Source organism: Barbus barbus (genome assembly GCF_936440315.1).
Source record: "Barbus barbus genome assembly, chromosome: 4".
In the NCBI taxonomy this organism is placed as follows: domain Eukaryota; kingdom Metazoa; phylum Chordata; class Actinopteri; order Cypriniformes; family Cyprinidae; genus Barbus; species Barbus barbus.
This window is the reverse complement of record NC_136732.1, coordinates 23,271,447-23,295,452: the sequence shown is the minus strand read 5'-3', so window position 1 is coordinate 23,295,452 and position 24,006 is coordinate 23,271,447. Positions and strand designations below refer to the sequence as shown.

At 38.4% G+C, this 24,006-nt stretch overlaps 1 protein-coding gene across 5 annotated transcripts in view; it reads left to right on the top strand.

Annotated features, from left to right (window-relative positions):
• LOC306869087 (pre-B-cell leukemia transcription factor 1-like) overlaps positions 1 to 22,866 on the top strand; it is a 42,482-nt gene extending 19,616 nt beyond the window's left edge. For 2 of the 5 annotated variants that reach the window (XM_079415684.1, XM_079415686.1), the window contains 6 exons: positions 9,542 to 9,786; positions 10,368 to 10,558; positions 11,325 to 11,460; positions 14,132 to 14,288; positions 18,231 to 18,317; positions 20,082 to 22,866. In XM_079415684.1, the coding sequence (XP_079271810.1) occupies positions 9,542 to 9,786; positions 10,368 to 10,558; positions 11,325 to 11,460; positions 14,132 to 14,288; positions 18,231 to 18,274 (773 nt within the window). In that variant the 3' untranslated portion in view covers positions 18,275 to 18,317; positions 20,082 to 22,866. Of the gene's footprint in view, positions 1 to 9,541; positions 9,787 to 10,367; positions 10,559 to 11,324; positions 11,461 to 14,131; positions 14,289 to 16,044; positions 16,155 to 18,230; positions 18,318 to 20,081 lie in introns of all 5 variants that reach the window. The other 3 variants (XM_079415685.1, XM_079415687.1, XM_079415688.1) reach the window with 2 other exon arrangements.
• The last annotated feature ends 1,140 nt before the right edge of the window (positions 22,867 to 24,006 follow it).

Sequence of the window (24,006 nt, the reverse complement as noted above, 5' to 3'; positions counted from 1 at the left end):
TGTCTCTTGTGCGAGATGCGAGTGGAACGGTGATATAGAAAATGCGATAATATGTGTTCTGTGTGAACGGCTTGGTTTCGGTTTTGAGGTAAACAATACCTTCTCCACAGTGATGTTCTCTTTTTCTGCTATATTTCGAATGAGCAGCGCCGCATCCAGTGGGTTCAAATGGATAGGCTAAAAAAAAACATTAAAATGCAATGACACCTACATCGTAATCGCATCTTGTGTGCCACATATAAGGCTGCCTGACGCACATCTAAAATTCGAATGCAGCGTTTTTCCATTCAAATGTGGAAATTCGAAAAAGCTATTTTGACTAATTTCTTTCTTTCTTTCTTTAAAAAAAATCCTGACCCCAACATTTTAAACATTAGTGTACATTGATAAAGAGACCATTTTCAAGGTCCAGTCTATCATTTAAGACTTGGAGATGGGCTCATTAGCCTTGGGCCAGTAAGCACCAGCTAAAATACCTTTGCAAGTACATAAACAACATGCTCAGGTGCCAGTTGCATTTTGCATTTTGTTTGGCGATATGCTCCATAGTCGTATCATCCTGTTGTCAGCCTGTGAGATCACGGATACACAGTATTATTATGCTAATTTATTTGATTATTTAATTTGATTCTTGGCCGGAGAGTGAACCAACTCCAGGGCATGGCTAGAAGCAGCCAAATGTTAGTGTAATGTATTAACTACACATTATATATTTTTATTCAAGTAGCATATGGACTTTGTAAAATATTTAATGACTGAATCTGTTTTTAACTAAATTTAATAGAAACATTTAATGTTTACATTTCCTCAATTGTTCAAACATCAGCTACAGAAAACGAGCAAACATTTACATTACCAAAGAACATCATCACTTACTTCAGTCTAGCATGAGTATGTACTTTAAAAAACACTCCCGTTATAATCAGTGAAGCTATTTCTTAGGGTGCTTTCACACTTGATTCGATTGCCTGGTCCGAACCAGAGTTCGATTGCTCCCCTCTCCCCTTGCCCCCCCCGCTGGATTGCGTTCATATTATTTCATTTGGGTCCGAACCGCGGTTCGTTTGCGTCGTCAAGCCAGCAGCTATTTACCCCGTTGCTTAGTAACGACGGCACGGGAGAAGGCGGCAAAATGCATAAGATTGCTCTCTGCACTTTTATATATTGACATTTTTGAACCGTTTGTTTTGTTTACAAAGCATCAGTGCATTACGTCTGTCTTACGAATGTACTGCAATTGCTCTAAAGAACGCTGAAGGCGAACAGAAATGAGACACACAGCTTTCTGCTGTCAGTCACGCTCGTCAGGAAACACAAACACATTTTTTTCAAATAATACGTCATTAATAGCAGTCCACTTCCGCGATTTGGTACGATTGCGTTCACATCAGCAGCGAACCGTACCGGAGTTCACTTGAACCGTACCCCAGACCACCCTTTTTAAGTGGACTCGGGTACGGTTTGCGGGTGCGCACCCGAGGTCGGAAGACAGCGTTCACATCATCCAAGCGAACCAAACTCTGGCATCAATCGAACCCGGGTGCGCACCAAAAGTGCTAGTGTGAAAGCACCCTTATACTTGCATTGCACGTACATCTGCATTTTGTTGTTTATGATGAGATAATTAGAGTGAGCAGAATTCAGTCAGTGAGCGCACGCACTGAACAACAAAACAAAATTCAGCGACGACTCATCTGAACACTTCTGGCTGGCCATTGCATTCATAAATTCAACATAATTGTGTGTGATTGGTTATAAAGCGCAACATTGTAAAAACGCGGAAAAAGAAATATGGTGGAACAAATAAGCCCTAATATTAATAAGATAATAATACTAGCCTGATAATAATAATGATAATTAATCCTCTTGCTATCGTCAAAGGCATCAGCCACAGGCTATATCACTGACTATTATAGACGATACTATCGTCTGTTTGCACAACCCTAAGTTGCATAAAATAAAACTGATTACCCCTTGGCTAACTGCTAATTGGTCATCCTAGATTTTAAGACACCATCTTAACATAGAGGCTATGTTTATGCAATTGGCCCCAAAACACCTTAACAACTGCACTGCAACATCCTGGCAACCACCCACAAAATTCTGTCAGTGGGATGGCAACTTTTGCATGGGCATTTTAAGGTGAAGGTGTCTCCAGATGGGCCAACATTGAGCGGTGGTGGTCATGCGGCAGCCTGGCTAGCGTCATCACCTATTCCTGATCCACCTCCTTCCAACATTTCCTGTACTCTCTTTACTCTCCTATAAATAATAAAAAAGGCCAAAAATAACACTCAAAATGTAGTTTTACGATTGCATGAAGAGCAAGAGGCAATGCAGTAAAAGCTTCAGCGCTGCAGCTGTGGCCGTCTCGTCTTCTTACTTGAACATGCTGTGCCATTCACCTATACACATGGCACAATGCAGTCTCTCTCTCTCTCTCTGTCTGTCAGCCTGAGCTGCAGTGGGCTAAGGTTAGTTTATACTCCCCCTCAGCGCATCCAGCAGCCACTCTCCCCGGCCCTGTTTGCCTCTGTCATATTTCTCGTTCGCTCGTTATAAATGGGAGCCGCTCCTCTGATCTATTGCTTAATTGCCACCTAATTTGCATAACAGTGCAAATTAACGACCTCTCAAATGAGCGTTCATTTTTCACAAGGTCTTTAGGAGCTCCTTAAGAGGCGGTGCTAATTAGCACAGGAGGCAGCTGCGCTGATGAGCCGGAGAGCAGGCGAGAGGGGGGCGTGTCGGTAGGACGTATCGCCACGGCAACAGCCTTCTTCCTCCCAGAGTGAAGTCATCTGCGGAGACTTCTTTTGTCCTCGGCCCTCTGTTTCACCTGACCGCACCGAGCTGGTGGAGTGTGTTCTCACCTGCGTGATCTTGTTTGACCGGTCTCTGCGTGCCGAGCGAAGCCTGTTGTACACCGTTCTGGTCTATGAAATGCTAGTTGAGTTAATTAAGAGCTGATAAATGACAAGTTGGAGCAGACAGCATGTTTGCCTAAGGTAGGAGCGCTATTCACACCCTAATCGTATCCTCCTCTGTTGACGCTGACCAATGGCCGCTCCTCACAGGGCGTGGATAGGCCCATGTGTGTGTGCCACTGGGTGCCGCTAAATAGGCCCCGCTGACACCACTTAACCTGAGCTGCTTACAACAGGAACTTACCGCTGGATTTTGCAGCTTTATACCACCCTGGCACTCGCTCAAGAAGCCCTCCTCTAGTAGTTTCTCATGAGAAACGAGACTCGAATCCCACCAGATGCGCTGGCTGACGCATTCTCTGCAATGTTGTCCACGTTTTCTTTTGGTTTCTGGGTTTGTCCGAATCTTTGGGCATGTGTTGTCATTCCCTGCCTAAGTTCCTTAAGTGGTTTTGGCAACCATTAACCCTTGTAGCTTTACCAGCACCGTGAACTGGCTGCTGGTAAGCCGGTTGTTTATTCAGCACTGATTCTGTGTCGGAAGTTAGGGCTTGTTTTGGGCTCTGTTTCTAGTTTTTATTAAGCCAACGCAGCTGCAGGTCTTCTTAAGAACTCGTGGTGAGGTGCGTTTGGATCTGCAGTTGGACTGCGACCATTTTAACGTGCGTGAAAAGCTCTGCGGTTCCTTAGAATTCAGAACAGGAACGACAAGTGCTCATTAAATATGCATGTTGTAATTTCAGGAAGTATTTCTATAAAACTTTCAGAAATATGCTTTGGGCATGCTCAGGAATTTAAATTAACAGTGCTTAACAAAATCAAGATGTTCGGGAGTTGTTGGGGTTTTTTTTCGTCAAATGATTTTATCGAATGTCTTCAGCAAACCAACCAATAGCCCAAAATCTCACAGAAGGCATTGTCTATGCTCACTGATGTTTGTGCCACTAAAACTCTGTCACTTCCTGGAGGATGACGGTGTCAGTTAAATTGATATTACAAAAGTTGGATGACAAGTGTTATTGAGGATGCCGGAAAAAAATGTCAGATTTCTGTCATTAATAATTCTGAAAGAAGTCTCAAATGTTCATCAAGACTACGTTTATTTGATACATCAAAAAATAATGTAAATCAGAAATATTATGAAATACTATTGATTTAAAATAACTGTTTTCTATTTTAATGTTTTAAAATGTAATTTATTCCTGTGATGCAAAGCTGAATTTTCAGTATCATTAATCCAGTCTTCAGTGTCACATGATCCTTTAGAAATCATTCTGATATACTGATTTAATGCGCAAGAAACAGTCCTTATTATTAATGTTGAAAACAGGTGTGCTGCTTAATAAATTTGTGGAAATATATTCAAATAAATAGAAAATTCAAAAGAACACAATTTTTTTTTAAACAAATATTTTGTAACATTGTAAATGTCTATTATCACTTTTGATCATTTTAATGCGGCAGTCTTTGCCGAATAAAAGTGTTAATTTCTGTAAATAATTGACATCAATTAAAACAGTGTTCCCCAAAAACAAAGTATTTTTAGAAAAAGAAAAAGGTAAATTTTTAGAAAAAGGTATCAAATGAAGAAACACCAGTAATATCTAGTATTTACACAGTAAGGGTGTATGTGATGGGGACATGAAAATGCACTGCGTAAAGTAGGAATGACCCTCGTATTTCACTTCGACTGTAATGGCACTGCAGTCGTTCTTGTTTTGAAGATAAATTCCCCTTATTTACATCCCACTTAGCTCTCAGGTTAGCATGTTTGTTTGCGTCCATGTGGGCGTGCTTTTCAGCGCGCACAGATCCCTCCCCCGTTACGTTCCCCTTCCTCCTTTTGATTTATTGGCTGTTGCGGTCAGAGCGTTGTCATTTCCTAAGTGTCGCCCCACACTCGTTTGCAGCCCACCGCGATCATCTTCAACTCTTCCTTTCACGTTCTCTCGTTCAGGCGCTCCCTGCCCCCTCTGTTTTTCCATCTCTGGCTGCTCTCCTCCTCGCTATTTTATCTCCTCCTGCGACTCCCTTTTCCCCCCACAATTCTCCTCTTTTTCTCTCCTTACCTTCTCTTCCCCCCTTCTGCTCCCTTGCGCTCTCCCAGTGAAAGGCTGAGAATACCCAAGGGAGCTGATGCAATTAAAATGCTAATCCTGTCTGTCTACAGAGAGAGGTAGAGGGGGGGCTGACAGCATGAGGGATTGCGGCTCACATGGAGAACTCGACTGAAATGGAGAACAGAGGATGGGGGGAGGTGGCTGGGGGCACAGAGAGAAAAGGAGGCGGGGTATGACGGGAGAGAGGCCCAAGCCAAAGGAGGAGGGAGGGTGAGCGAACCACAGAGAGGTACAGAGAAAAAGGCAGACGAGGCCGAGCGAAGGCGGCCGACACAGCCGTGATGGACTGTTTCTTCAGTAATGCACAGAAAATGGCAGCATTAATGTACTGCGTCCAGCAGCGAACACAATACCTTCATTTGCTCTTAATACGTCACCTGCGCCTGATTATCTATGCGCTCGAACCCAGCCGGGTACTCTGAATATTTCATACCGCTCGCTGGCTTTTTCCACTCGGCCCTATTGCACGTTTTCCTTCACAAATGAGGGAATTCCTTGCCGCGAGGAGAGGCGTGCGTTTGCGGCGATCATTCATAAATTTAATGGAAGGATATTAGTGCAACTTGGACAGATGCGGCGCATTAAAATGTACATTATCTCATTAGCATGGCGGTGTGTTTGTATTAATGAAGTGTGCTAATTGAAAGATTTAACAGGTTGGCTTTATTAATCTTCTTAAAGACATACAAACATTGAGATGCGGTGGCTTTTCTGGCTCGTAATATGTTCGAGATTCAGAATGTAGCTGTAAGCGTTTACCACAAAGCTATTATAAAACGTATCCAGCCGTAGCACTTTATTCATTATTAGGGGTTTCGAAATCAAGGCTCATAAATTGAAAAATAAAGGGGTGTTAGAAATTTCTAGGGGTCCATATCATCATGTTGTGGGTTATTTGTGTAATTATCAGTAATCGCAGCTTAATTGAGATAATTAGGCTAAAGAAAAGGCTGTATGCTTGAGGGATTGGGCTGGAGGCAGAGCTCTTAATGGATATTGTGGGTGATACTCTTTGGGGAGGTGGTAAATTTCACTCTATTGATTGTGGGGCTGTGGTCGTAAAAATAACGAGCCTCCCCTCACCCATCAGGCTGCACACGTACACGATGAGTCTGGGTCACAATCCAGGAAAACAAAGGTGTGTTTTGAGTTTAGGCCAGACACATGCTTTACTACAGGAGTTCATGTTGCAAGTAGGGATGCATCGATCAGATACTCAGGATCGGTATCGGCTCCGATACGGTCATTTTCTGCGGATCGGGTATCGGTCAGACGAGACCGATCCAAATCCGATATTGTGCGTATACTATTGTGTTATTGTTGAGCCCCACGAAAGGCACAAAAACATTATAAAGCACCATAAAGTTTCCATGCACTATATTTCAAGTGTTCTGAAGCTGTTCCGTAGTTTAATCTGAGGTACAGATGAATATTTAAGTCTTTAAATTCAAGTTCAGGTAAACTCTTCTCTCCGCCGCTCCATTCAGCGATCAAACTGCGTGCCGCGTTCGGTTACTACAGTCAAACTCTCTTCAAGAGCACACAGTTACTGAGGTTTAAAACTGTTTTAAAAATTTACGCACAGATTTAATACACTACGCATCAATATCTCTTCCCTTTGTACTTTGAACGTTTCTATGCGGACTCAGAGGGCTGCGCGCTGTGACTCCGTGTCGCTTCAAGCGCATCATTCTGCGCACGGGACGAGCATAAGCGCTTTCTGCTGCTCTATATTGGAGCCTTACTTATAATACTTTTGCGCAATGAAAGATTATTAACAGTCTTTCTTGTTCTGGCCTATCTATCATATGTTGCTGCCTTCATTATTGTGCTATAGATTTAAAAGAAATGTCTTTTAATTTTATAGTAGCCTATATATTTATATATAAATGTATTTGCTTGTTTTTTCATGAATGTATTTTACAACAATTCAAAGAGCAATGTGTATCATTTCACCAGATTTAGTCCTACACTTATTCACTTTTATTTGTAAATAAAAATGTTTCACTAGGTTTTATAAAATTTTTGTGCACCCATGATTTTTCTAGAGTATCTTTTGCTGTATTATAAACCAAGTTTATAATAGTATTTTTGTCATAGATTATGATTATATATTTTTTAATTTGTTATTTTTCATTAAAATTATGTTATCTATATGTAGTATATTGTGTTTAACACACAAGAGTGACACACAGAAGTATAGAAATTCTACATCGATTTAAAAAGAAAACTGTGCTGGTATCAGATTGGATCGGTATCGGCAGATACTCAGAATTTTCAGGATCGGATCGGATCGGATCGGTTCTGAAAAAATGGTATCGTTGCATCTCTAGTTGCAAGCATACAGTCTTTTGTTATTGTGACACTGACAAACCTCAGTACTTCCGGAGGGTGATGTCAGATTAAATGTACAATTAAACCAGATGTGATGTTCAGTTCACTAGCTGTAAACATGTCAACAGTCTAACTAGCTTTCTCAGCTTTTGTTTTTAAACTGTTGCTCTGCCTTAGTTGATATAAAAGGGAAAACTGAGAGACAGAGCACTATAGCACCCCTTGTGGTAATGCTGAGAATGCTTTACAGTAATTTACATAATTTAAACTAATTTAACACTAGAATGAATGACTCTGTTCAAGGTTTTTAAGATTTGTTAGCACAGATTTTCATATACTTTGTTTTATAATGACAATAAATTATTATTGAAATAATGTTCCACCAGAATTAACTTAAAACATTTGTTTTTCTCTCTTTTATAATGAAAATAATTGACAGGAATGATGAGTTGAGTATTTAATGAAAAAGTAAATATTTCTATATAGATTTGTTTTTCTCTTTTGTTTTATTATATTAATTTTAGTAATTAATGGCATTTACTACCAGAATGAGCAACGCAGAGTTTACAGTAATTAATAAAATGGGGCAAAAAAGGAAAATTTCACTGGTTTTCACATTTCAAATGTAATTTTTTGGTTTTTGTTTTAAACCATCGACTAAATGCATGAAATCTTATGCTACTGTGTTATTCTCTATTGTCCCTGTGAAATGAATAAATAGTTTGACTTCATAGCACGTATGAAACAATAGTATGCTATGCTCAAATGGTGTTATTCACAAAAAGAATCTTACTGCCGAAATCACTTTGAATCAAACTTAATGTACTTGAGAAAAAGTGTTCTTCCTTTTTGTTTGACTTTGGGGAGTTTTGCTGGCTGAAAAAGAGAGAGGGAAAGAGGGAGGGATGGTGAATCGGGGTCATTAGTTCAGGCGGCTGGGTCTGCTGCATTCCTGAGCTCAGAGAGGGGGAGAAACGAAAGATGGAATGTGACTCAGAGAGAAAGAAAGAGGGAGGACCTGAGTGGAGGGACCCTGAAGGGGCAAGAGAGAACAAGAAAAAAAGAGCTGCTTGCCAAGGAAAAGAAAAAGTTTTCAAAAAGAAAGAGGGAGAGCTGGAAACAAATTCTGTGCTGTTATTGGGGGAGGGTATGAGCTGAAGTCATTAAATGTGTTATCAGTTAAAGGGAGGATGGGAAATACAGCTTTGATTTCAGTGGAGATGGTACAGACAGAACATCCACAGATGTAATGCTGATTGCTTCCAACAAATGGCCTTTTAGTTGCACTATTTGTGTTTGAAAGTTACTCTTTCTTTCAATTCACTAACAAAACAAACCTGATACAGCATTGTCTCCGATCGCTGTGCTTAACTATTCAGATCTACTCAAAACATTCTCTGTATATCTTTTAATCTGTTTAACCCGTATGATCTAAAAGATTTACCTAAAGTTTACGTGAGAGATTCCTTTGAGCAAGGTTTATAGTTTGGAAACTATAAATAGCAGAATGTCCAATTCTCTTTTTTCCCATACAGGGCAAGTGAATGGTGATCTTAAAGCTTAGACATTCTGCTTAATATCTTCTGCAAAAAGGTTTTTCAGTTTTGGAACGACATAAGTGTGACTAAATGATGACAGTTTACATTTTTAGGCTCCTTTTTGCTATTTTTATTACATTTCAATTATCGTTTCCTACATTTACTTAAAAAAGCAAGACCTTTTTATGTTATTTAATGTGCCATTGGCACTTTCACCACATTCTCACACACCACTAGGGGTTCATGAAACTCTGGTCTAGAGGAAAGACAAAGACCCTCAGTGTCATGTATTTTTGTGTTATCTATCTTACACTTTGCCCTCAGTCACTGGCCGTGCATATGTATGGGAGTGTAGATGAGGTGCTCGTATAGGTGTGAGCGATGGGGGCTATAGCTGGAAGTTGACAGGTCTTGCTTTAATTCAGTGCCGGAGAGGTGTGTACTTATGGCTGCTTGTGCTTGTAGTGACAGCACATACTCTCCTATTATTGGATCCGTGCCTCGTGCTCCAGCCTGCCTCTGAAGTACCATGCTGCCCCCTGCTGCCTCTGCCAGGAATTGCACACTTAATTTAGTAGTGCGTTTGGCATAGGGAAAAGTACCCTTGTTTTGTCTTCTGCAGTGTTGAGCATCAGAGGTGTACAGGAGGAGGACCCTCCAGATCCCCAGATCATGCGTCTGGATAACATGCTGCTAGCCGAGGGAGTGTCTGGGCCCGAGAAGGGCGGTGGATCAGCAGCGGCGGCCGCAGCAGCAGCAGCGGCTGGAGGATCACCCAACGATGGCAGCATCGAGCACTCCGACTACAGAGCCAAACTCGCACAGATCCGCCAGATCTACCACTCCGAACTAGAGAAATACGAACAGGTGAGAAACAGACACCCATCTGACCTTTTATTAAGTCATTTCAGCAGATACTTGTGGGTTTGTGTATGACATTTTTTTTTTTTATATCAAATTTACTGATTTCATTCACTGGTGGAGTGATAATGAGAAAAAAAAAACTAATGATAATATCTTTTAGAAATGTAATGTTTTATTTCATATACATATTTACCATTCAGAAAGGACACATTAAATTGATCAAAAGTGACAGTAAAGACATTTATAATGTTACAAAAGAATTGATGTTTTTAACTGTTTTTAACATATATAATAAAATAACTTTTTTTTTTTTTTTAGCAGCTAATCAGCATATTAGAATGATTTCTGAAAGATCACGTGACACTGAAGACTGGAGTAATGATGCTAAAAATGAGCTCTGTCATCACAGGAATAAATTGTATTTTAAAATATATTTAAATAGACAGAAGTTCTTTTAAATAGTAAAAAATATTTCGCCATATTACTGTTTTTACATGGGAAGCATGAGAGACTTCTTTCAAAAACTTTTAATGGGAATGTATTTTTGTATGTATGTAACAATCGTCAAATCTGTTTGAAAACAGGCTTGCAGCGAGTTCACCAATCACGTGATGAACCTGCTGAGGGAACAGTCCCGCACACGGCCTATCTCGCCCAAAGAGATCGAGCGCATGGTGGCCATCATACACCGCAAGTTCAGCTCCATCCAGATGCAGCTCAAGCAGAGCACCTGTGAGGCCGTCATGATCCTTCGCTCTCGCTTCCTCGATGCCAGGTGTGTGTCTGCTTTTTGATCTGTGCTTATTTAACTTTTAGCTCTCTTAGGCCGTGTTCACACTTGGCGTCTTTTTCGAAGCTGCCGGCGTCTGTTTTACATTATAATCCTATGGAGTAAACCGTGTTTTCCAAAAAGTCCTGAGCGCTTTTTAAAACGCCACCGCCGGCGTCTTTTTCTGCAGCTCAGAGCGTTTTTTCGAGTTGAAAAAAATTCAACTTTTCTGAAAAAAAACGCCCTACGTCAAGCGCCTTTTTGACAGCTGACCAATGACAAGCGAGTAGCGAGATCTGTCGTTTCCATAACAACAAGAAGAAAAATGGAGAAGGTGCCGGTAGATAGACTGCTCGTACTAGTTTCGGAGCACAAGGAGCTGTATGATATGAGCACAAAACTCTATCATAATATTGGTTCCTTCCTCGTATAATGTCGTGCACCCACAAACGTCGTTGTGAATCGACATTTTCTTTCCCGTTAACTTCAAAAGCCAACGCAAGAGCCAACTTTTTACTCTTTCTTGACATTTCTGCAGTACACATCGCTAGGCTACTGTTACAGCTGTTGCTATGACAACAAAAGACGCTCTCAGCTGCTATTTGTAACAGACGCTGCCAGCTTTGTTTTTCATTAAAAAAACGCTCGTCAACTTTTTCTAGTCAAAAAAGACACCAAGTGTGAACACGGCCTTAATCTGTTGGGCTGCACTATTCCACAAATTATTAACCTGTTAATGAAACACTAATTTTTCCACTTACTTTGTCCTCAGACGTAAGAGACGCAACTTCAATAAGCAAGCCACAGAGGTGCTTAATGAGTACTTCTACTCTCACCTCTCCAACCCTTACCCCAGTGAGGAAGCAAAGGAAGAGTTGGCTAAGAAATGTGGGATCACGGTCTCTCAGGTAAGGTCACGCATGGTCAACAGTAGTCCCATGTGCATTGCCCCATATTTTATTTTATTTTATGAAATTATGCTGCTTTGTCAAACATGGTTTTCATAAATTATAGGAATTCATCATTTAAGCATCAGTAATTAGTTTAGTTAGTTGAGATATGTCCTGTCATAAAAGTTGCATCATGTCCATAATGCAGCTGTTAACATCTGAGTATCATGACACAACAAAAAAGGTCACTAGCAGATACAGATCAGTTTTTGCTTATTGCAGGGTTGAAATAGTAAAGAAAAGTTTGTCATTATTTATTTGCCCACATGTCATTCTGAACCCATAAGCGTTTGGTTCACCTTTGAAATACAAATGAAGATATTATTAATAAAACGTGAGTGATTTGTCGCGCTATTGAAAGTCCATTACACCAAAACTTTGATGCCTTAAAAAAACATTGTAAAAATAATTCATATGAATTGAGCAATTTAATCCAAGCCTTCTGAAGAGATATGATAACTTTATATGATGAACAAATTTAATTTAGGCTTTTATTCACACACAAACAGGGCTGCAACAACTAATCGATAAAATCGATTATTATCGATAATAAAAATCATCAACAACGATTCTCATTATCGATTAATCGGGTCTGCCCACAGTGCACGTCCAACTTCAGCCGGTTGTGTCACATTACAACACTGAATAACACATTTTTATGGACAAAATGCATCTAAAAATAGTGGAGAAGACAGAATGAGATGCTGCGAGAGAAGAACGTGATCCAAGCTGCCAAAAACATGAATTCTTTATTTTAAGCTTGACGCGTCCTCAGCGCAAAAACGTTCAGTTTACGTTCATATCCTTATCTATAAATGTCACAAATTCACACGAGCGTTTCCATTTGTACATAAAGGTCCGTCCTGACAGTCTGTGTTAAGTTTGAAATACTGAATGAGCGCTGGCGCGGCGTGCACGCACGTCAGACGGAATACAGAGAGGAAGACAATTAATAGGCTATTCAGCACAAAAATATCCATTGTGCTGAAATATCTGTTGTTGAAAGTTAAATTAAAGTTTAAAAGTCAACATGCAGTGCGAGTATTTTATGAGAGGTAGGAACTGTTAAGGGATAACAGCGTGTAATTCTGAATAGTTTTCATAGCATTCAGTTGGCCCGTTTGTTTGAAAGGCATTGGACAGAATGTGGAATAGTGTGTTTTTTGTCAATAAAATAAGAAAATAGGTTGTTTTAAAAATCCGATTAATCGAAAGAATAATCGACCAACTAATCCATTATCAAAATAATCGTTAGTTGCAGCCCTACATAAACATTGAGCATTGCATATCAAATATGGTCAACGGAAGATAAAACACACCAGCGTGCATATTAATCAAAATATATTCATTTGCGTTTCGGAAAAGTCTTTCAGGTTTTAAATGACATGACTGAGTAAATAATGACAGTATTTTCAGTTTTGGGGTGAACTATCCCTTTAACTACAACTGCAGTTGAGTTGTGAACTTGTGCTGTGCTCACATCATCTCAGACATCCCGTAATTACAAGTTTCCCACTTGTGAAAACCGTTAATGTTTGTTGAACTCCTAATTACAAGTTGGAAACATTTTATGACAGTTCCGTCTCCTCCCACATAACTTGTGAAGTCAAAACTGCAAAATAGCAGCAGCTTCAAAAGTTAGGTAGCAACTTCTACACATTTCTGTTTGATCTGTGTGGGGAAATTCTTTTACTAACAATAGAAGAAACAATTGCAGCTAATGTTAAATTTGTGTGATCAGAAAAGCTACAGCTGACATTAGATGTATAGATGGCTACCTACATCAAATTTCAATTCTCACTCACTGATAAATAATTAATTTGATATCATACACAAATGATTTCACAAGAAGAAAGTTCTATTCAACATTTCCTAATGGCAGATGGGCTACACTGTTTTCAGAGTATGTTTTTGATTCAGCTGTGATGAAAACAAGATGCAGGAAACACCGATTATGGAACATTGTAACTGAGTGCATTATGGCAGTATACTCCACTACCCTTGAAAAGTTTGGGGTCTTTAATATTTTAATTTTATTTATTTATTTTTTTCTCTCTTATGCTTACCAAGGTTGCATTTATTTAATTTAAAATAAGTGTTTTATATTTGAATATATTTTAAAATGTAATTTATTCCTGTGTTCAAAGCTGAATTTTCAGCATCTTTACTGTCTTCATTGTCTCATGATCCTCCAGAAATCATTCTAATATGCTGATTTATTATCAATGTTGGATAATAAATTGCTGCTTAATGTTTTTGTGGAAACCGTAATGCATTTTCCCAGGATTCTTTTGATGAACAAAAAAAAAATCAAAAGAACAGCATTTATTTGAAATTGAATTTTTTTGCAACCATGTAAATGTTTTTACTCACACAGTAAATTTAAAGCACACTTGCAGGACAAACGTATTAATTTATTTCCCCCCCAAAAAATCGTACTGACCCCAAATTTGTGAACATTAGTGTAATGCAGTTGAGTGAGTTAGTTCAGCATGCAAGGACATCTGCAGGATAAGCACAGAATGAGAAAACGTGTCAGATTGCACTTATGAAATGAAATATGCAGTAATGTCTTATTAGTTGTAGTTCACTGTGATGAAATTGTCTGATTAGAGTTGTTTCACCTCAGGTTTCGAATTGGTTTGGCAACAAGAGAATTCGGTACAAGAAGAACATTGGTAAGTTCCAGGAGGAAGCTAACCTGTACGCCGTTAAAACAGCCGTGGATGCTGCCAATGTGTCGGCACAGGCCAGCCAGGCAAACTCTCCAGCAACACCCAACTCAGGTAAAGTGCACAGCAGCCCTCCCATCATCTCTAGCCAATAGTGAAACTACACTGCGCACACCGCTTGCCACAATCACTCTCCTGTCTACATGCTTTTCACCCTATTTTCATTCCATCTAAGTTCTGTTTTTCATCTGTTCTCAAGTCTGTTCTTGTCTGTCCATCATAAGATCTTTTTCCCTGTCATCGAGAATGCTTGTTTGTTGGTATTTGCATCAAGTACTTGCTGGGTGAGATTTAGAGTTGTCGATCTTGGTTGCGCTGCAAAGCTGACCTGATTGTATCTAGGTAACAGCTGTTTTGTAAACATAGGATAAAGCCGTCATAGTGTTGTTTTTCTATGGACCTGGGCGTATGACGGCATTCATCGCACATCTGTAGAAATGTGTTTATGAATGGGTGTTATTAGGCGTAGCACGAAGCAGAGTTTATTTTATGGTTACATATCACAACTTGTCGCATTAATAATGTTCGATCACAGGTTTCAGGCTCAGTCAGGCCGTCTGATTTTAAACTTATGCCAGACTTGTTCATTTGTTATGAATAATCATATTATTTGTTTCTTATCCATCATATTACAGAGGGAAAAAATAAAATGAAAACAACGTCATCTCATTTGATTATAGCAGGGTTTCCCAAACTGGGGTTTGTGAGGGAACTGCAGGGAGTTTGTAAATTCATGAAAAGCTAAAAATGTATTATTTTTTTATTTTTTATTTTTTTTTTCTAATAAATCAATAAAGATTCAGGTAAATTATGAACTATTAGTATTATCCATACAAAAACAATTACTAAAAAAGGAAATTATTCATGTGACCTTTAACTGTGAACATGTAAATGTGGTGTTAATTATATTATAAAAAATCTTACATTTATCTGAAGGGATGCTTAAGTATGTATTGAAGAGTTTGGCTGACGAAAAAAACTTTGGGAATCCCTGGATTAAAGTATTTAATCATAATTGGATTGTCTAAATGTAGATGTGACCAAATTGTTGTTAAATTAAACATCTGTCTGTTAAATTTCCATTACGTTATATAAACTCACTCACGATTGTTTTGATCATACCACCCCCTGTCATCCTTGGCCAAGTGAACATTCACTTCCATTTCTGGTTTTGCATGACCGATTTCCTCTAAGGCTGTGGAGATAACCAATAACTTTCCATTGATGACTAACATAGCCTCTAATTTGTTTTGTTTTTTTATCTCTGCCGAAATTATTGTTGCTGTTTGTTTGTTTGTTTGTTTGTTTAACATTTTCATGTTACTTTCATATGCACACATGACATCCACACACACTTGGTTAGAGTAGTTGAACCTCTATTTGCTCAGGAAGCAGAATGGAGAAGGTAGGTGATTTAACTTGGTATTGTCATCTTTAAAAATACTCGGTCACCACGTATATTTTTAAACCCCACCTCCACATATTCTGTTTCACATCCTGTGGTCAGCGTCCCAACAATGCATCATATCAATCTAGAGGAATTAGGATGTCAAGTTGTTTACCTTCATGTAAAGCAACAGTCCACATCAGTACGTACGTGATCGCTGCTTCCCGTTCTTCACCTGTCGTCTCTAGTCATCGGAAGTAGTCAAACAGATTATCATGACCGTCTTGTATTTTGGAATGCGATTAGTCCTGATTTTCATACTCTGCATAGACGGCAGACAGATTTTCACCACACACTGTAGGCTTTTCCAAAACCCGACCTGGGCAGGGTTGCGTGCCTGATGGGCTGCGTGTATTGCTGCAGGGTCATCTGGGTCGTACACCCTCTCTCACGCAGGAGACGCCTACCTCGGGCTGCGTTCACTCAACGGGGATGGCATCAGTGTCACTACTACTGTGCAGCAGCAGCAGCAGGTAGGCACTGAGGACGTCCCCTCAATGCCCTTCCTCTTCCATACCTGCTCACAGTGTAGTGCTCTTTTCCCCTTTCCCCAAAGCTAGTCCCAACCCGTGACATCTGTCTTAGCTCCCACCCCAGAGGGCTTCGGCTCATGAGTCCCGAGTGTAGAGCTCTATCCTGAAAAACGAGCTCCGTCACCTTCCCTGTGGCATTGCTCCATTTCATTTCTTCATCAGTCATCCACAGTCATGTCCTTAGCCAATCCTTTGTCTCCTTCCTGTTAGATGAACTCTTTTCATCAAGGGCTCAACAATAAGGATGTACTACTGATGTCCCAAGGCCACCACTGAGAGTGTTTTGGGTCAGTTTTTCTGAACAGTCACCTGCCCCATCACACCACTACTGCATGTGTTTTATGACTCGCAAATTTAGAAATGTAATATCCTGTGATTTAAAAAAAAAATTCTCTCTCTCTCGCTCTATAAATACTTTTTTTTTTTTATCACATTTATTTAATTTTTTTTAAATAATTTGAAATATTTTTTAACATTTTGTATTAGAATTAAATGTCTTAATTGCACTACTGTTAAAGTTTGTTTTGTGTTATAAGTCATACATTTTTAATTTAAGTAATAATCTTTTTTTTTTTTTTTTTTTTTTAAAGGCAAGGTAGGCGATTTGGTTCAAAAACATTTTTTGTTATGCTGGTTAAAAGTCTCTTCACAGCCTTATAGCAATCAGCTCATTACATTACGCTACTGCAGACCGAGCGAGAATGGAAGGTGTTATTATTGTAATATTATGCGCTTTGTACTGTAATGTTTTCTCTGTGAATGAGACAAGAGGTAATCTGACAGCATTGCATTCAACCCTCCACCAACGCGGTCTCTCATCGTGTTGCTAGTTATCGTGTGTTCATGTGTTTTGGAGGAGGTGTGGCTTTGGAGAGTGATTATGCAGAGAGGGTGGGATCTAATGCTTTCAAAGCTAGCTCGCTATTGCTACCCTTCCTGCTTTTCGAAATCGCCTACCCAACTTTGAAGTAAGCTTAACTTCAAAAAAACACATAAATGGTGGAAAAAAAAAAAAAAAAATCATCTTTTATTGTGATGGGGTGAGTGAAAGTATCAGTACAAATCTGAGCTACCTGCCAAAACACGTCCTTATTTTTGAGCCCTTATATATTGTTCTGATGCCACATTTACACTGTCAGCCAATTGTGTTGTTTTTATACTTTATTTTTCCAGCATCTGGAAAGAATCAAACCTTGTTGTGTGTGAAACTGTTTTTCACATCTGACTTTGAAAACTTTCAAATGTGTTTCTAAATTAAATGCATATCTGATGTGTGGTAATGTTGTTCACATCTAAACACTGAGTTCTCATTCTTCTCCTAATGTATGTATTTCTTGATTTTTGTAATAGTCTGATTTTAAACTCAAAAGAAACATGAAATTTGCTGTTTTATCATTGTGAGCCACTATGGAGTGTAGAGTGGATCTCTTTACACGAGTGACATACTGAAATAGTGCAGTGCAAATCAATTTGGACTAAAAGTGATAGTTCACCCAAAAATGAAAATACTGTCATTTACTCACCCTCATGTCGTTTCAAACTCAAAAGACTTTCATTCATCTTCAAAACACAGATGAAGATATTTTTAGTAGTCTCTCATCATTTTTGCCCATCCAATGAAAGTCTACACAACAAAACGTCTGAAGAGTCTTCTATCTAAAAAGTCTTCTGAAGAGACACAATCGCTTTATATGATGAACCGATTCAAATGAGGCATTTATTCAAAACATGTCACTAATGACAGAATTTTCATTTTCTTTCATGAACTATAAACAGATGGGACATCTTCATATTAGAGAATGATTTGGTTTAGGCAGTGCATTGACTCTGAACTGATACATATATAAACTCACTACTCTTGCGTTGTAGTTTGTCATATCAGTTTTGTTTATGTGTTTTTGAGCATAAATATGGATGATGTCATTAATGTATTAGCAGTGTTGTTTATACTTTCACTGGTATGACTAAGAAACGGTGACTGACCATTGATACTGATGAGACGTATGTGTGCTACAGGTGGATATCCTGCACCGTGCTACACACCTGACGGCAGGCTATGAAGATCTGTCAGGAAGTCCTCTTTACACCCCACACCGTCTAGATGTGAGTGCAGCACTGACACACACACACACAGTCAAGCAACAAACTGCTTCTAAAAGAAAAAGCATTTGCTGTTTGTGTAAAGAAAGAAAGAAAAAATGCTGGGTTAATATTGGACAGAACACATGCTGGGTTGTTTTCAACCAATTGCTGGGTTGTATTTAACCCAGCATTTTTTAGAGTGCAGTTTCTTTCTTTACACAAAGGAAGATATTTAGTTCAACTTCACGAAGAGCATTAATCTGTTGAGATCATCTCTGTTGGTCTTAGTGTTGCTGTAGATTTAAAGATCATTTGAAGGGCTAATGTCTGCTGCCTGCAAGTTGTGGCTTGTTTGTTTCCTGTTTCAACATGTTTGGTGTTCTGGTGTGAATACTGTCTCTAGATGCTTATCAGCCACCTGCAGCTAAATATTGTATGTTTGGACAAACTATTTGAACAAGCCCTGAACATTAAGAATAAATTATTTTTTTTACAAAATTGTTTTAAAATAATTGTATTTTAAATGTGATTTAAATTTTAAAAACTTAAATGTATATATTATTTATATATTTTATAAAATAATTATAGATAATTAATTATAAATAAAATAAATAAAAAAATATATATATTTTTAAATTAGAATTGCGCTACCACGTTGAAAACGTAAGATTTTTTTTGATGTTATTGAAAGAAAGGTTAAGCTCTCGAAGGCTGTATTTATTTGATTAAAACAATAATATTATGAAATATTAAACCAATTTTAAATATATTCTATTTAAATATTTTCAAAAGTAGTATACCTGCTAGGCTTGCTGCGATAGACTGTGTTGACGGTGGTACTGTTGTTAAGCCACAACAACACCAGTTGCGTCATTTGCCCACCGCCGTTTTAATTTTTAATAGTAATAAAAATAATTTCCTTCAGTTAGAGCACAGACACTACAATTAAAAACTGTATTGTGCTGAATGACAGTCACATCGCAGATCAGATTTCATTTATCACGTGAGGAGAGTGAGTCGAGGTGAGACGGACAAGATGATAGCGGATGATTTAGTTTCAAAACAAAATGCAAAAGTGCCTGTTTGGCAATATTTTGGATTTTGAAAAGCCTGTTGACATTGGTCGTTTCTCTAAGGTAGTAAGCAAGTTTTTAGGTAAGGAAAGTTTTTTTTAACATTCGTTTCTTATTTAATTGGTTCCACATTGTTTGCTGATTTTTACTTTATTTAAACTTTAATTTATTTAATTTGACATCAAGGTGTTTGCTTTGCCTCCAAGCTTTCTTATTCGTTTTTGCTAATAAACGTAACAACCCTAATACCTGCAATGCAAAGCTGAATTAAATAATAATAAAATAATGTAATTACAATTTCACTACCACGCTGAAAACATACGATTTTTGGTGTTATTGAAAGAAGTCTGTTATACTCACGAAGGCTGCATTTATTTGATCAAAATAACAATAATATTATGAAATATTATACCACTTTAAAATAATTGAAAATATATTCTATTTTAATATATTTTCAAAAGTAGTATACCTGCATTGCAAAGCTGTATTTTCAGCATGATTACGCCAGTCTTCAGTATCACATGATTCTTCAGAAATCATTCTAATATGCTGTTTTGCATATTAAACATATTTTTGTGGAAACCTTATAATTTTCATATAAATATACAACATTCCATACATCCTTTTTGTTTAGCTGCAAGTTTTTTTTAAGTCTTCAGTTTCATTACTCGTGTTACTTTACCTCATACTGCTATTGTGACTCTCTCCACAGGCTAACAACAGCTGGCAAGACAACACCAACCCTTCCTCCATCACCTCTCCACCAGGACCACCTGGCAGCATCCACTCGGACACCTCCAGCTAATGTAGCTCATGCTACACTCACTGACACACACACACACACACAGAGCATCTCATCATCCAGTCTCGCCCGTTCTCTCCTGCTGCTCACAGCTTTCGTCCATCACTAGCAGATGTCAAAGGTCTTCCATAGTCCTCGTTCCACTTTCTTCAAGGTGTGCCAGGGTTCGCACGCTGAACCAGACTATCTGAAACACACACACATGCTCCTCGAGCAGAAGATGCAGAACGTCACATTTGCTGAGGACAGGTCTGAATAAACCACTTCGTCCTCAAAGGGTGGACGGTCTACGCCCAACTCCGCTTTACCTTTCCTGTTTCAACTTGTCATGATGGGGATTACACAACAGCTCCCTCCTCGCTTGTACCAAAGTGCTGTCAATGGTTGTCGCACCTTCTGCTCGTCGAAGAACAACCTCAGACAACTAAACCATGAAAATGCCATTCAGCCCGCTTTTTAATACGGTTTCCAATCACTGCTTCCGGCTTTCTCACAAAACAATCTGTCCTGCATTCTTCAACGTTGTGTTAAGCACAAATCCTGTCTATAACACTTTGAGCTGGTGGTTGGATGGAGAGGAATCCATCAGCGTAAAGGTACGCCGGACATTTGAACACTTTAACTAGCTGATCGCAGGAGAGTTCGGTGTGAAACAGGGGAAACATAGAGTGAAGAGTTCGACGATAAGCGATTGACGTGCGGTCGGCTACTACGAGTTTCCTCAGTCCACTCTCCCAACAGTTGACGTTGACCTTGTTTTTAATAGTTTAGCTACAGTATTTTTCCTGCAGCCTTTTCCGCCCACAAAGATGCACCAGCCGCCAAATAAAAGACTCGACAAGAACTCAACCAAGTGTTCAGAAAGGGGTTGGATGGATAGCTGGAGTATTCGTTTTGGATTGGGACACGGATGGGTATTTAGAAATATTTTTAAAGGGAAAGAAAAAATGTTCCACTGTCTTCCATGCATGTAGGGTGTTGAGATGTTTTAGTGATTCCATTTAGCCTAACTTTTTTTTTTTTTGACAAAAAAATATTATAAAAGGAGAGGGTGCGAGTAATAGACCAAATAAACAAATGAACTTCTCCAGAAACGAAAACTTCATACTGCCCAATCCAGTGCTTCATGCTGGTGTTTGGTTTCTCTAGGATTTCCGTGGTATTTCATCGCACGTTTTCATAACAGGCATTTGTGACACGCCGACCACGTTACACAAAAACCTGTCTGAGGAGGCCATAGCAGTAAACCAATAACTCCGACTAGGAAAATCGCTACAGATATCATGAAGTTCTTTTGGTTGGCTGTGTGCTATGGCCTCTCATGTTACGGTGTTGTGTGTATGGGTGTCTGTTTTTTAAGGGTTGGGTTGTCTCGTCACTCACTCGTGCTTTTGAACTGATTGTATTGTACGTGCAATTGAAAGCACCTGTTCCTTGGTAAAGCATGCTGTCTTTTTTTCTTTCTTTTTTATTGTTGTTGCTACAATTTCACTAAACAAAGGAACTCTGTTGTTTTGTAATCAGTTAACATAGCCAAGCAACAAGGGCTTTTCTCCTTTCAAATTTAACCAAAAATAAGCACTGGATGTGTTGTGATTTGAAACAGATGGACTAAAGCTAGTAGAGGAACATCAAATGAATTTATATTTACTTTTTCCAGACAAGTTGTTTGTATTCCCGGAACTTGTTTTTATGTTTTGCTCTCTTTTTTTTTTTCTTCCCCAAGTTTACCTTTAGTCGCGGAAGCACCAGGGCGTTTTGATATATGAATGGAAATTCTATATATTACACAAAGGACTTAATAACATTGAAATGTAAATTGGGGTTTTGTTTATATGTACACATGGAAAAACAAACTCTGAGGAGCTTTTCAAGCTGTTATTGTGTCCTCTATAGATTACTGTTAGTTCTAAACATTTCATATGGATATCTCCAACTAATATGATTACTACACCAAATTTCTTTGTTTTCTTTTCTATCAGTCATCCATGGATGTCACTGTACAGATTGTGGAATGTTTCAGTGTATTTTCTCTTTTTGTATCCTTTTATTTTAGTTTTTTATTGCTGGGGGTTTTGGATTCGCTCACGAGAGAGTAATATTTGTTAGTCTTTGTAATATTCATTTTAGCATTTCAGTTTTATTTGGATCGGGAGTCTTGAGTGTTATTTTTTTGTGTGGGTTTGTCAAAGCTGGTAGCATTTGATTGAGGTGCTGTGAAAATCCACTCTGTTGATCATCTCACTACTAAATTAATGGAATAAAATGCCTCATTGGACTAAATGCATAAGCTATGATGATTTTGAACATTACATATCATTGGTAGATTTGAGCTCCTTAATGTCTTTTCCCCATCTGTAGAATCTGTTAAGAAACTTGGGATTATGATCGGAGGTGGATTCCACGGCACCTTATCAAATGACATTGGCACATTTTCTCGATTTTTATCATTATTTTACTAGAATTGTAGTACACGCTTCCTTCTGTATTTACCATTCTCTCCCTCTCTACCTCTCCTCTCTCCATTTCACTTGTATATAAACCCCACCATTTTCAGACTTGGTAGTCTGTATAAACTCCTTTTATACCTCAACTTTAGAACTGTTCTAGTGAGAGAGAAAAAAAGAAATATGAGAAAATTGTAGTGTTCCTTATTAGAAAAACAAAAACTAATAAAATAATCTAGTGTGCTTTTGAGCCTGTAGTATTTTTTTGTTTCTTGTTGCTGTTCATTAAGGGGCTATTTGCATGTTACGATCCGTAAAATGATCTGGTTATGGCAGTTATGAACGAGTCTGCCATTTTTCAGCGCACCAGCCGATCGTCTCGCCCTGCCTGAATGTTTATGCAGCATAAGGACAATAATATGAGGATCACAATAAATCAGACCTTTTCTCCTCATCTCAAATTGATTATGTGCTTTGCAACTCGGTTTGGTGAAATGAAACACAGCCCACAGTCTGCACGGGGTAAAATTAGAAACACGGCAAAACAAAACATCAGGAATCAAGGCCATTGTTTGTTTCAGGTGGGGCTTTCTATATCAAAACATTTCAGAATAGAAGTCAATAATTCATGATCATTAGAACCGAAGATCACTATCAGTTACCACCACAATGTCAGGGTTTTCCTGTGTGGTTGCTAAAGTTGATGTTAGTATGTTGCTTGGTTTTTAAACACTGTTATGGTTTCGGTATGTGGCAAAGCTCCTCTTTCTGTTTAAGTCTATAGGATTTCAATGCCAATGTTTTAATATTATCAGGCGTTCTGGAAGTCTTATGAAGGTAAATTTACAGTACGTCAATATGTTCTCAAATGTAAATGTCTGGGGAGAAGTCAATTAGTTGCTTTAGCAACACTTCTGAGTTTAAAAATACAACTTCCAACCAAGCTTTATTACTTTTTAACAGAGGTGGGAAGAGTACGAAAATATTTTACTCAAGTAAAAGTACCAGTCTAAAAATCTACTCAAGTAAAAGTAAAAAGTAGTTCATTTAAAACAGAGTAAAAATTACTTAGTTACTTTTTAACAGTGGGAGGGACGCAACAATGGGATAGGCCAAGGGTGTCAAACTCCCTACAACAGTATACAGGTTTTTTTGCTTTTTTTTAAATTCCGTAATTAATGGGTTTTAAAATGTAGCGAAGTACAATACTTCAAACAAAATATACTTAAGTAAAAGTAAAATTACAGATTTTATTAAAATTACTTTAAAAAAGTAGAAGTACACAAAAAAGCTACTCAATTACAGTAACGCGAGTAAATGTAATTCGTTACTTTCCACCTCTGCTTTTTAATTAATTTAATGAAAAAAAAAGTCTTATGGCTTGAAAA